Here is a 14,212-nt window from a genome sequence, read left to right on the forward strand (position 1 = left end):
AATGTAAGGTGATCTGGTCAAACATCCTTCCAAGTGTTATATCAACCTACTTAAAACATACATTCATCATCATATTAAAATTCTCAATTCTACAATTAGACAAGAGGTGTCTTAGATCAATTTCAGGTCTACATTCTGAATAATAACATGGTAAAGAGCTTTAAAACAGTTCCTATATGAACAAGGAACAAAGGATGTGAGGAGAAAGAGACCAGATTAGAATAATACTCTATTTTATTATATTCATATCCTTATATGTTTGCGAGCATGTTAATAAACCCTGAAATGCACAACATAAATAACAAAAGGTACAGTAAATTAATTACAAATGGTTTCAAACAACTTCCATAAAAACGATTTAATCACCCAAGTGCACAACTAGAATAATACTGAGGTTCCTTTCCATAGCTCACACTGTCAGAGTCCCTGAGCACCACTCCTCATCTGGTCATCAGTTAACTCTTCTCAAGTAGTTCAGTATGAAGTGTGTAAAACAATATCTGTAACGTTGACAGTAACTCTAGAACAGACAACAAAGTGCCAAAAAGAAATAAACAGAACATATAGCACAGTCAGATACGGCTTGTGTTTGCAGATAGGAAGCATGAGGTCCATGCCAGCAGAGTGTCTACAGGTGGTCTCTGAGAGAAAAAGACAAAGAACAAAAACATGGTCATTCAATTCACACAATCTAATTAGCACATCTTTAATTTAATCAAAACTTATTTAATAGTATATGTAAGGAATAAAGCATGATGAGGTGTCTTGGTATAGGAAATCAGTCAATGACAGGGTGATGCTGATCTTGATGTGTTTTATTTCTTTGTTCCACCGAAACTTAAAGATTTTTTTAAATTAATGAATGACACACTGTACTTTTTAATCTGATTATAGTTACATTTAATGTTGTGGAACTTCTGTGCAAACAGGCTCTCTCTTTCTCTCTGTTGAAATTAATAAGATGATAAAATGCAGCTCATTTTAACGCCCTCCTTACTGAAGACTTTGTCGGAAAACGTAAAGTTACAGCTTTACCCCTGACTGTTACAAAGCGCTACCACTGGAAACTCCTTCCAAAAATGCTAGTTTTCCTTACAGGAAACATCACAGTTTCAACAGCTACACAGTTTTGTTAAATCCATTTATGTGGAGTGTCAGCCATGCAAGTCCCTGTGAATTAGTGGTTACTTTAGAAACAATAATATACACTATATATATGGCCAAAAGTCTGTGGACATCTGACCATCACAGCCATATGTGGTCCTTCCCCAAACTGTGGCCACAAAGTTGGAAGCACACAATTGTATAGAATGTCTTTGTATGCTGTAAGATTACAGTTTCCCTTCACTGGAGCTAAAGAGTCCAAACCTGTTCCAGCATGACAATGCTCCTGTGCACAAAGCAGAGGTCACTGAAGACATCGTTTGCCAAAATTGGAGTTGAAGAACTCAAGTGGCCTGCACAGAGCCCTGACCTCAACCTCACTGAACATCTTTGGGATGAAGTGAAATGCAGACTGCATCCCAGGCCTCCTCACCCGACATCAGTGCCTGACCTCACTAATGCACATATGGGTATAATTGGAAGATGTCCACAAACATTTGGCTATATAGTGCACTACAGTCAGTATAATAAACAAACAAACACACACCTTCTGCCCAATGAAATTCACAAATTCAATAGTGCTGTGTTACAACTTAAAGATAAAACTTTATGCTTGTCTTACCAATACATGTTGACTTTGGTATATTATCAGTTAAACTCATCTTCAAGAACATCATCTACACTTCCAGATATTGAGGCGACTTCTGCAAAACATGAAACAAAAGGAAAAAAAATCAACATGGAATACACAGTGACAAATGATCACGCCGTTCTGTGCACCTGTTTAAAAAACACTGTATTGTGATCATTATTAACGAAACACACAACAAATCCCATACTGCCCTGTGCTGTGAGATTAATTTCTTTATGCTCTTGTGAGGAAAACCTCTTCCAGGTACTGTGACTTCTTTTGTATTGCGAATTGTTCCACTCCCATAGTGCTCCAGTGGAAGGTACTGTATTTCATCCCAATCTCCATCCACCACAAGTGTCATGTATGTGCAATTACTACAAATTTACATGTTTCTCTGTACTTGGGGGGGGGGGGAAAACGGTAGTTTAAAGTTTTTGCTTGTTCACACACGAATAGCATGAAACATTATGGAAAAGGTAAATAACCTCATGTGTTTTGTACTAGACTGCTCCAATGCTTGAAAGATGGATGAGATGTCTTTGATAAGACATTTTCTTATGTTTGTCCCAAATTTGATCAAATTTGTAGTTTGTATTTATTATTTACACAATTATTAACTGTCCCAACTTCTCTAACTCAGCCTTCATGACAAGTGGGAAATCTGAAGTTTCTTCTTCACACCTCAAAGCATTCACACAACCTCCACTGGGGGTCAGGGAAATGGATATTCCTGGTAAGCTCATGCCTGTTTGGCTTGTGAGAATATACTGAAAGTGGCTTCAAATACACTGCGTTTCATGTTTTACTTAAAGGTTCAATTGAAGTGATGAAATTCCAACTTGGCAAAACCGGACTTCCTGAGAAAGTCAGGTTTTTCGATTGGGAATTATGAGGTGTACTAATGGTTTTAACTCTGTCAAATCCTCAGTTCCCACTTTTTCATGAACTCAGAATTCGACTTCTATTACTCTAAGGGAGTAAACAAGGAGTACAGGGAAACATGTTGAAATCCTGCTCTGTGATGATCACACACATGCTACAGGTGTGTTGTGTAGTGATTAGGTTATATTCCTTTAAGTTATCCATTAAACCAGCAGCACCTCTTACTGATACGTCTCCACTGTTCGCCTTCCTGTTTTCAAGATCCAGGACCTTCTCTCTTAGCATAGCTTCTTCACAGACCTCCTCCTTCTCCTTCTTTTCTCTTACAACTTCAGCAAGGTGTTCACTCAATTCATTGGTACTTCCTTTTAACAACTGTTGCTTTTTCACATTAGACTTTGATGTAGAATCATTAGAATTATTAGCTCCCTTATCAGAAGGGTCAGACACAGATTTAGTAGCGCCAATGTAAATGACATCACTCTCACCGCTGCTGCATTCACTCACATAGGAGACACTACACTTTTGGAGAGACTTGCTTGGTTCAGATGGATCTCCATCAGTCATTTCAGCATCGTCAGCACTTGAAGACAGGTCAGAGCTGAGATGGATTACAGAGGAGGAGGTCACAGGGGTCGTGTCCTCAGACTCAGTCAGACAGGAGGACGAGGAGGTTGGACGGGAGGACGAGGAAGCTGTGGATGATGTGGGCATGGTGGTGTTGAGTGACAACTCAGAGGAGTCCCGAGAGGATGTAAGGTAATACCAGACACCTCTTATTCCATCACTACTGTTGCTGCTGCTGCTACACACACACTCACTGCAGGTACTGAGAGAAGACTCCGGTTCCATCAGCTCTGAAGAAGATGTGACATTGCTGCTGCTGGAGAATGTCCCAAAGAAGACGTTGTCACTCAGAATGATGGAATCCAGTGCTGATGTCACTACATCTACAGCAGATGAGGAGGATGTTGTGACCGATGAGAACTCTTGCATCTGCTTTACTTGTGTTGCTGATGGAAGGTCTGAGCAGCTCATGAGGCTCTGGTGAGGAATGAGTCTTGGATCTGAGCCCAGCGGAGACAGCACTGAGCCTGAGGACTCGATAACATGGCTGACCAGCTCACTCAGGCTCAGAGACGGTGTGGAGTAGAGAAGCGACGAAGAAGGAGGCATGAGGCCGTCAGAGGAATTCTGGTCTACATCAGCTCTCTCGACATCTACAGAGCTGGGGCAGCTTGAAGAAGACCACGTCAACTGCTTTGTCACTGATGGATATGTAGAACCTTAACACATGATGTCTAAATGGTTGTTATTTATAGAGTGACATGTAATCTGCCAAAAGTGTGATGGGGTGATGATTTGATGGATGATTTGTCAGGCTAGGCCTTTTACCTCCATGTTATGCTCTTCAGCTGTATACTGTATTGAAGACAATTATAAAACTCATGCACATTTGAGTTCAGGGGCCATTTTCATCAACAGGGCTTACACTTGGTTGTACACTTCTCTGTTCATAACTTTCTGAGCATCAGTTTAAGACTATTACAACTGGTTATAAGGTGATTTTTTTTTTTTTTTAATTAAAACCGGTCATAAAATTCATGCCTAGCCATGAGCAGGAATCAAAAAGGGGCAAAAACCTGATTTTTCCACTACATGTCTGAACATATACTTGTATGTCTGACAATATGTTACTTGCAAATAATTAAAAACACTTCCAAAACCTAAATCATATTGATAAATCTTAGTGATCTTATTCACTTTTTTTCCTCAGGCAAATAAAAACAAAGCCTATTCTTTCTCTCTTTGCTCTGAAGGTCTTTAATTTTCCCCCTTGTATGTTGTTAGTTCTGAAACTATACATTCTTTTAAGATTATTCTGCTGTGCTCAGCCATCAGTGTGGCTTTGTGCAGATTATGTAATTCAACATACTGGTTACTTCAGCCCCTGAAGTAAACTTGGGCACTTTTGGAACTAACCTGACAAGCTTATGCAGGACATACTCAACTCTGAGGTGGCCCCGGTCATGTCATCCTGTAGACAAGCAACAAGACATCGTTAGTTTGATGTTTGGAACCAGGAAAATATGAAAAAGCAAAAAATTTCCAATTCAGTGAGAAACATGGCCTTTAATAGTTCTTACCAACAACTTCTGCAGAGACCTTGGCTCGTCATGATCTCCTCTCAGCCCGCTCCCCTCATCCTGACAGCTCACTGCATGGCCCAAGCGAATCAACTCTTCACCCAGATCCACAGCCTTATACACACATGTATGAGGAAAAAGTTATGTAAAATATCTGGTTCTATGGTGGTCCTTTTTTACTGACGGAGTAGATGAGGGGGAGACAAATTATTATTTTCCTATAAGAGCATCTACCAGCAAATGTTTATATTCTCATACCACAACTAATTGCTATCCTTTTATAGTTACCTTTAATGATATGGAACGTCTGAAACAAGTTACTTCCTATCATGGAACAGCTATAATGTTAGTGCATTCAGACCATTCATTCTTTCTTAACATTCATTCAGACCATTCTTTCTTTTCTCTCTCTCTCTCTCTCTCTCTCAGCCAGAAAGACTTTCCCATGGTGAAAAACTTCTTCCTACAGTCTTCTCCCATAAATGTTAAATAAATGTTCTCCTTGTAGAAAGCTTCTACATAGCAATGCTAAATAAAAAACTTCTTTTAACTGTTACAATCCCTGTGAATTAGTTGTTACTATAGACTGTGTATTGGAATGCGTGCATTAATACAAACCTGTGACTTGCCTTACAGCTGGCACTACTGTCAGAGCTGCTGTTACAGAAAATTAATCAACACCTCTTGATCAAAACTGTGGATTCAACGATGCTGTACTGTAAAATAAACAAAGAATAAGAAGCCTGAAATTTAAAGTACCCTGACCTTTCCCTGGCTGTTATCGTACAGCTTTACACTGGGCCAGGAAGACATCTCAGTGTGTGAGTAACTGCACAGTTTGGCTAGTAAAGGCTTCCACTGAGCACAGTATGTCATTCTCTCAAAGTCATCCAAAGCGTCCTCTGTCCAAAAATCTCCTGCAACAATAATGTGTACACATTTTAATTAGAATATTAAATCCGAATTTACATACATTTTAATGTCAGATTTATTACAAACCTACTAACCTGCAGGATGCACTTCTGCCAGACTGCACTCGATGGCTTGGAAGGGCAAGCTCAAGAAATCACTCCTAAAACAGCACAGTAACAGCATAGAAAAGATCAGTCCCAGCAGACATCAGCACAAACAGATCAGGTGTTCTTCAGGAACTTCACTCGCTCTGACCTCAGGCTGCGTAACTGATCCCGTGGCAGCTCTGCATTGTCCCCAAAGTCCACGTAGTACAGATCAACCAAACCAGAGCTCAGGACGCCCAACACACGAGCCCGATTCCATGTGCCGTGGTCCTGATAAGGAGCGGCCACAATGTCCCCTACGACTATAGCCTCCACCCTGTGCTCCTGGACAGCACAGACACCCACTTCCAGTTACCCATGTGCGTTTTTCTGTGCTAAAAAGGTACATTTATGAAACAAGGAGAAATGCACTAAACTCACATGTAAGGTGTCTCCATTATAGAAACGGCTCATCTCAGTAGTCAGTTTGTCCAGCTGAAGAGATCGCACACCTATGATCTGGATCCAGAAGTGTTGGGGATTCTCTGATGCAGACACGTACACCTCCAAATGCTCACCAGGCTGGAAGCTCAGGTCTGGACTGGGGACTGGCAAGAGGAGACAGATGAAATATTGATGAGCATTCTGATCAATGTACCCTATTGTGTATTCCACAATAAAAATTCACTTTTAGGCAGAAAACATTTTAGTGCCTTCAAAATGTGTCAGTGTAGGTGATGGAAACGGTAATATCCAGTACTATTTATCATGTATAAACAAAACTCTTCTCAATTGGCTTTAACAGAGAGAACATTATTTTGGTATACAGCAATTCTGCATAAACCTAGTGTCAGGTCACAGGATCGATCACATACCTCCACTACAACAAACTAATAACACTCACCAAAGAGGAAACCAAAATGGTGATAGAGTGGTACAGCGACTAAAGAGGAGACTAGAACTTTCCTTTGCTTAATTCTAGAAAATAATGTGACTGCTATGTTTAATGGGAAATCAGAATCAGAAGTACAACACATTAACGGATTATTTTATTGTACATTCTAGTGATCATTTTTATTATAAGTTGATAATGAAAAAAAAAAAAAACAACAACCTTTTTAAGCATTTTTTACTTATAAAACAAAACACTACTCTCAGCTATTACCTCTACACAACTACTACTTCTGCTGTGCTTACTTTCAAATTTTGAGTACTCCAGTGGTGAAGCTGGTGAGCAAATATCCTCTTCCTCTGATCTAAGCGAATTTTCCGTTGTGTGGTCCCCGCTGCTGGCAAACCCATTAGAGCCATTGGCCTGAATCAGTCCCACTTCAGTCAGTGGAGAGAGCAGATCGTCTCCGTTCATGTGCTGCATGAGCTCAGTGTCTGGGCCCTGAGATCTGTGGACTGGCTCTAGTTCTAGGGCTTTCCTTTTCTGGCGCAGAGCAGAGGACTGGCTGATCCGTTTTCGTACCGTCTCATTCTCCATCACCTTCTCCATGATCAATTCCTAAAAGAAAACAAACAAAAGCAGTGAAAGAAAGTTCCTAAAAATTAATACCTCTTAAAGGAATAATTCACCTTTTTCAGCCTAATCTCTACAGAATTTCTAGTATGTGTGATTACCACAAACAAGAACCGACAGTTTTCACTGTCCTGAGAAAAAAACTGACAACCTGTTTACTCAAAACTCTCGTCTAAAAACAGCTGTTGGTCCAGTTATGGAAAGCTGCTCTAACGATGGGATGTTAAATAAAACTACATAAGAACAGCTCTGATACGACTTTCTCTCACGCCTGTCTCATAACCTATAAATTATGACAGTTTTATTTTTAAATTCTTGTTATATAGTCAATTATTTTTAAACATTTACTGATAGACTTCAGCAACTGCTCTTAGACTTGTATTATAGGAATGTTCTGAGTAAACAGATTTTTTGTTCTTTTTTTAATACAAGGAAAAATATTGAAATTACGTACATAAAATTACATACGTAATTTTTGAGTCACTGCAGGAAACATCTTTGGTTTGGTTTTGTCTAGGCTACTTTAGACCTTTTATTGAGCATACAACCACCTCACCTTAGCACGTTGCACTTCTTGACGTGTCCCCGTGATCATAACCTTGCCCTTTTCCTCTAAGCTGAGACCTCGCTCACGTGGGCAGTTCACCCGAGCTCCCGATGTTCGGCTAATTAACTTCAGCGTCTCGCCTCCACGACCTATCACACAGAGGCTCTTTTATTAATTTACTGACATTTTTATTTTTATTTTTTTTACAACAAATAAGGCGATCTTGAAATAAATAAATGTTAAGAAGTCAAGCTTAGTGCAGGACCTATGATTCGTCCGAAGGCAGTTTGTGGCACCTCTAAGACATCGTTGATGAGCTCGCTGTCATTGGCCAGTTTCTCCAGAGCACATTTGGCCAAGAGGTTCTGCTGTGGTGTGCCCTGGAGCAAGAAGCACACAGCACTCTGATCCTCTGAATTCGGAAGCACATTCACCTGAGCTCCTGACTTCTGACTTATCTAAACAAACAAACAAACAAACAAACAAAAAATTCAACTTTCGCAGTCATTAGTAACCAATTAAATGTAAATCAGGTACAGTTTAGGTGAACGGTTAGAAAAGAGAGCTAAACAAATGTTCCTATATTACAAACGGCCATTTGATTTTTAATCATCAGGCACTCAGAGTTGCTAAATAAATGAATAAATAAATAAAATAAATCAGGAAAGAAAAACTCACTAGATCCAGAAAGGTGCTCTGGTGCCTTGCAATAGATCTATACACGTCAAGGGGCACAGAAAACCTGGACTGTTCCGTCTTTTGCTGTTGAGCTACAGAGCAAAAAAGTGAAAATTACTGTTGGATAATATAACTACAATTACTTATATTATCCAACGATAAAAGTCTAATTAGTCAGAGCTGCCTAGCCAGTGCTACATGGTATAATTAATGTCATATGTGTAGACTAGGGGTGTTATGATTTGGGGTTCTACTTTCCATTCCTCAACCTTCATGTAACGTCTACCTCAGGGGAAAAAGGCATGTTACCAAATTATCGTTATTAGCACAGAGACTGTATTTGTTAAAATAGTGTAGCTTTTGTCATTAAGAATTATTTTAGCATTAGGAATAATGTTAATAATTATAATTTAAAAATACATGCATGCATTTTTATAACAAATTTTTTAACCCATCTTTATCCAGAGTTCCAATAATTCTGCAACTGGCTATAAGCCATGATACAAACAGAACTGTGGCCCAAAAAGCAATTAATGAATTGAACCATGAAAGAGTTTAACCATTACACCTCTAAAATAACAGATCACTACAATAAACTAGAGTCATCACAGCAGGTAAATATCTCTCACCACTGCTGCTCCGAATATGACGGTACATGATGTAGCCCACTGTGGCCCCTACAGAAAGGCCTGCAACCAGCGCCACCTTCTTCCCTGAGCTCAGGCTTTTCCACGGCCCCTCCTGTACCGCTGCCATTTAGCTGTGCTGACCAAGCACTGGACTGAACCTGGCACAGGAGAGACACAGTATTGGATAAAGTGTTATTGATCAGTGTATACTAGAATTTCCCTAAAGAGCCAATCGCGATGCTCTGAACCATGGACTGGCTCTTCTAAACAAGCAATTGCATTCGAACTAAATTACACGTATTGTGGCCAAAACTGGACCTGACACTATTACTGAAGTGTCTACTTCTCTCTTTTTTTTGGAAATGAAATGCAGTATTATTTTCCTCTAGTGCACCTATACCTTTTATCTAAAGACAAAGTCGAACAAAGACTTCAGATGAACAACAGAGCTTGCATTACAATTTATGAAAATCTCTCGAGTATAAGCGCACTGGCCACTGGCTTATACCCTGATGTAACCCAAATGGCCTTTTCTCACAAACACTGCATTTAATAAACAGAGGATTTGCAATATTAGATTAGCTCCTCAAAATCACAAGCATGTAGCAAAGCAGCTCAGAAGAAGCCTAGACTACTCCACTTCTCATAGCACCGCTTTTGTTTTTATTTTTTTCTGTCAAACACTCCCATTTGCAGTCTGCGTGTTTGTCACACCTGCACAAGGCAGTGGGGTATGAACTGATGGGCTCGTAAGGAGCATGGAAGTCAAAACCACACTTCACTGTACTAGTGGTATGGCAAACTACCACACTGTTTTGCAGTAGAGTGTATACCCACCATGCAAAATGGTTCTCGCTGGAAAAGAAACATGCAGAGCCTCTTAAGCTCACCATTGCTTTAGTAAAGACTAAAAGCTCATTTCGGAGCAAAGTGGTAGTCAAGACAAAGAAGGAATTCAGGAACTACACCAGTTTTCAATGTACACCGTTTTAAACCACTTTATGATAACAGCATAAGTAATAATCTACTCTCTCTCTCTCTCCCTTGCGTGCTCTGTCTCTCTCTCTCTCTCTCTCTCTCTCTCTCTCTCTCTGTCTGTCTGTCTGTCTGTCTGTCTGTCTGTCTGTGGAGGTGTATGTGCATTCCTGCTGCTACTCACCTTCTGCTGGATGACCCCACATTGATACCCTAAAGATCTGCACATCCCAAAAACAGTTTACACCCAAGACTCAACCTTGCTTTAGTAGATAATCTCACCTCGATACTGTAGATCTGTACCTAAAGACTGCTGCTGTAATCAGAAAGACTGTCCTGTGCTCATCCCAGGACAATATGCTCATACTGAACATCCTTTCAACACACTTAGTACTGTTTACCTTTTCCCTTTACAGCTGATTACTCTAATGGTTTACAGTTACTGAGCACTTTATTAAGAACACCTGCACACCTAGACATTCATGCAGTTAACTAATCAGCCAATAGTTTGGCAGCAATGCAGTGCATAAAAGCAGGCGGATATGGGCCAGCAGCTTCAGGCAATCTTCACATCGACCATCAGAATGGGGAAAAACATGTGATCTCAGTGATTCTGGCCGTGGCATGATTGTTGGTGCCAAACGGGCTGGTTTGAGTATTTGAGTTTGAGTAACTGCTGATCTCCTGGGATTTTCCTGCACAGCAGTCTCTAGGGTTTACTCAGAATGGTGCAATAAAGAAGAAACATCCAGTGAGCGGCAATTCTGTGGACAGAAATGCTTTGTTGATGAGAGAGGTCAAAGAAGAATGACCAGACTGACAGAAAGGCTACAGTAACTCAGATAATTACTCTGTACAACTGTGGTGAGCAGAAAAGCATCTCAGAATGCACAACATGCCGAACATTGAGGCAGAGGGCTATAACAGCAGAAGACCACGTCGGGTTCCACTTCTGTCAGCGAAGAACAGAAAGCGGAGGCTGCAGTGGGCACAGGCTCACCAAAACTGGAAAAACATAGCCTTGTCTAATGAATCTCAATTTTTGCTGAGGCACACAGATGGTAGGGTCAGAATTTGGCACCAAAAACATGAATCCATGAATCCAACCTGCCTTGTCAACAGTCCAGGCTGGTGTGCGGGGAATGTTTTCTTAGCACCCGTTAATACCAATCAATCACTGGTTGAATGCCACAGTCTATTTGAGTATTGTTGCTGACCATGTGCATCCCTTCATGGCCACAATTTACAAATTAATCTTCTAATGGCTACTTTGAGCATGATAATGCACCATGTCACAAAAATCGTCTCAAACGGGTCTCATGAACATGACAACGAATTCACTGTTCTTCAGTGTCCTTCCCAGTCACCAGATCTGAATCCAGTAGAACACTTTGGGATGTGGTAGAACGGGAGATTCACAGCATGAAAGTGCACCTGAAAAATCTGCAGGAACTGCGTGATGCAATCATGTCGACATGGACCAGAATCTCAAACAAATGTTTCCAACATCTTGTGGAATCCATGCCATGAAGACTTGAGGCTGTTTTGAGAGCAAAGGGAGGCCCAACCCAGTATTGTTATAGTGTTCCTAATAAAGTGCTCAGTGAGTGTATAATCTACTATCCGGTGTCACCCAGAAAAATATGGGTTTTCTTTTGAGTTTGGTTCCTCTCAAGGTTTCTTGTTGTTTCATGTTATTTGAGGAAGCTTTTCCTCGACACTCTTGCTTCCTCAATAAGGATCTAAATCTGCATCCAGCTTACTGAAAAGCTGCTTTGTGACAATAGATATTGTAATAAATCAGCTTTTCCGTAAGCCAGATGCAGATTAAGATTCACAAATAAAATTTGCGTACGAATGAACTTAATTTAATTAAAGGAACTGAACTGTGGCCCCTCACCTGTTTATACAACACCCAGACTATCCAAATTTTAGGTCCAGCAAATCCGGTGGACTGAACAAACACTATTGAGAAAACCAGTGGTTCTCAAAGTGGGGTCCATCAAGCCTAGCCACATGGAAATCACAACCCTCCATCATTAACTTTCCTATATTTATTATTGACTTCTTATACACTATATGGCCAGAAGACTAAGTGTTTGTGTTCTTTCGTTCCAAAACCATAGGCATTAGTATAGTGTTGGTACCTCCTTGGCTGCTTTTAATTTAATTAATAATTAAATTATCACCAGATGATTCAAATAATAATTTTTTAATTAATATATATGTTTTTGCACCAGCACTCATGCAGGGTTGTTTATGTTACTGCGGAGATGCCACTGTCAATCATTACACATCATCATACACTACATGGCCAAAAGTTTGTGGACACCCGACCATCACACCTATATGTACTGCCTGAACATACCATTCCAGATTTAGTCCCTGCTTTTTCCGTTATAATAACCTCCCCTCTTCTGAGAAGGCTTTCCACTAGATTTTGGAGCGTGGCTGTGGGGATTTGTGTTCATTCAGCCACAAGAGCGTTAGTGAGGTCAGGCATTGATGTCGGGTGAGGAGGCCTGGCGTGCAATCGGCGTTCCAGTTCATCCCAAAGCTGTTCAGTGGGATTGAGGTCAGGGTTCAATGCAGGTCACTCAAGTTCTTTGAAAAACTTTGGCAAGCCATGTCTTCATGGAGCTCGCTTTGTGCACAGGGGCATTGTCATGCTGGAACAGGTTTGGACTCTTTAGTTCCTGTGAAGAGAAACTGTAATGCTACAGCATACAAAGACATTCTGGACAATTGTGTGCTTCCAAATTTGTGTTAACGGTTTGGGGAAGAACTGCGTATGGTTGTGATGGTCATGTGTCCACAAACCTTTGGCCATATAGTGTAGTTATTAGGATGTTTGACTTGCCCCTTGTGTTAAATTCATAACTCAATAACTCAAAAACATGTGTTCTGACTGTGGGAAGTTCAGGAATAAACTCCAATAAATAGGCAGAATATTCCCGCATGAACTGAAATAATGTTCATGAAAGAACTCGGTGCAGAGAAGGTTTTATTTATTTTAGATTTAAAAGCTCTGAGAAGCCCTGAGACAGACAGCTTACACTACCTGCACAGTCACCTAGATGGCAGCTAGACCTGATAAGCTCAGCAGGTTTTGTTTATGTCATTTTCATAAGCTTCATGCAAGGGGCTTTCTCTAGCCCATATTCCACCTAGCAACAATTTATCACATGATGGAGGTGCTTTTCCAAAAGAGCAGGAAAGGAGCCAAGCAGAAACAACTGGCAGTTATTATGATGAGGAGGATAAAGATAGATAATAATGCCATGGCGTCCTTTAGTGAAGTGACTACACTATACACAGTGTGGATATCAGGCAAAGCTAATGAACTGTTACTTAGTTAAACAAGATAGAGAGATGGATAATGACTGGACACATATATACTGCTTATGGTGAATTTAAAGCATAAACAGTAGCAGCTGCAGGCAAGCAAACACAAACACAAACACACACACACACACACACACACACACACACACACACACACAGACATGCTAGTCACCTTCACACCCCAGCCGGTTTTAAAACTATGTGCTGAATATATAGAGTAAACAATATTGAAAAACCTAACAAACACACTATAATTACCTTTTCAATGTGACCGGAGTCTTGCACTGTTTAGCAAAACGCTGTTAACCTTCTGACCATGAAGCCAACAAATGACTTGCTTGCCTGCTTGCTAACTACTGCAGGTCTGTGGTTCAGCCCGGAATTTCACACAGCCGATTGGCTGAGATTTGGCAGGTCAAACCTCAGTGGCCAATCACGAGCCGAGCTGAAACGAACGCTTGCAATGTGACCACGCCCCCCACTGGAGGCTCAGAAGTATTGGCACACCGCTGGTCCTGCAAGGCTGAGATGGGAAATGTTTTATGATCGCAATCCTGATATTTAAATAAATCAGTATTCAAAATTTGTATGTATGATGTCTATTTACGTAGTTTATTACTCAGTCTATTTACATTAGTTTTTTTTTTAATTCCGAAACCATGACCAAATCAGTTACGGTGTGTGCGTTATTGTGGTTTGATGATTGAATACACCAAATTCAAGGTACCAGATTTTAAACTCATAATTT

At 40.4% G+C, this 14,212-nt stretch overlaps 1 protein-coding gene across 3 annotated transcripts; it reads right to left on the minus strand.

Moving 5' to 3' along the window:
- Window positions 1-216: 216 nt before the first annotated feature.
- Window positions 217-13,911, minus strand: tdrkh (tudor and KH domain containing). Of its 3 annotated transcripts, none has more exons than XM_034309647.2 (15): window positions 13,723-13,911; window positions 9,145-9,302; window positions 8,516-8,607; window positions 8,103-8,295; window positions 7,847-7,986; window positions 6,963-7,275; window positions 6,207-6,373; window positions 5,935-6,110; window positions 5,775-5,839; window positions 5,533-5,684; window positions 4,768-4,881; window positions 4,604-4,658; window positions 2,839-3,906; window positions 1,727-1,808; window positions 217-641 (listed from the first exon to the last, which is right to left on the minus strand). In XM_034309647.2, exons 2-14 carry the CDS (start codon window positions 9,269-9,271, stop codon window positions 1,753-1,755), a joined length of 2,718 nt encoding a protein of 905 aa, XP_034165538.1. In that variant the 5' UTR covers window positions 9,272-9,302; window positions 13,723-13,911; the 3' UTR covers window positions 217-641; window positions 1,727-1,752. The 3 variants fall into 3 exon arrangements, with proteins under 3 accessions (XP_034165538.1, XP_034165539.1, XP_026770543.1); XM_034309648.2 differs by having other exon boundaries at window positions 2,839-3,888; window positions 13,723-13,909; XM_026914742.3 differs by lacking the exon at window positions 2,839-3,906 and having other exon boundaries at window positions 13,723-13,864.
- Window positions 13,912-14,212: the final 301 nt, after the last annotated feature.

Source organism: Pangasianodon hypophthalmus, chromosome 12, assembly GCF_027358585.1.
Source record: "Pangasianodon hypophthalmus isolate fPanHyp1 chromosome 12, fPanHyp1.pri, whole genome shotgun sequence".
NCBI lineage: Eukaryota > Metazoa > Chordata > Actinopteri > Siluriformes > Pangasiidae > Pangasianodon > Pangasianodon hypophthalmus.

Excerpts from the sequence above, each read along its gene's own strand:
- tdrkh (XM_034309647.2), bottom strand. The coding sequence starts at position 9,271 with ATGGCAGCGGTACAGGAGGGGCCGTGGAAAAGCCTGAGCTCAGGGAAG. Across the intron at positions 8,608-9,144 it reads TCATATTCGGAGCAGCAGTG|CTCAACAGCAAAAGACGGAA; the intron begins GTGAGAGATATT and ends TTTGCTCTGTAG. Across the intron at positions 7,987-8,102 it reads TGCCTTCGGACGAATCATAG|GTCGTGGAGGCGAGACGCTG; the intron begins GTCCTGCACTAA and ends TCTGTGTGATAG.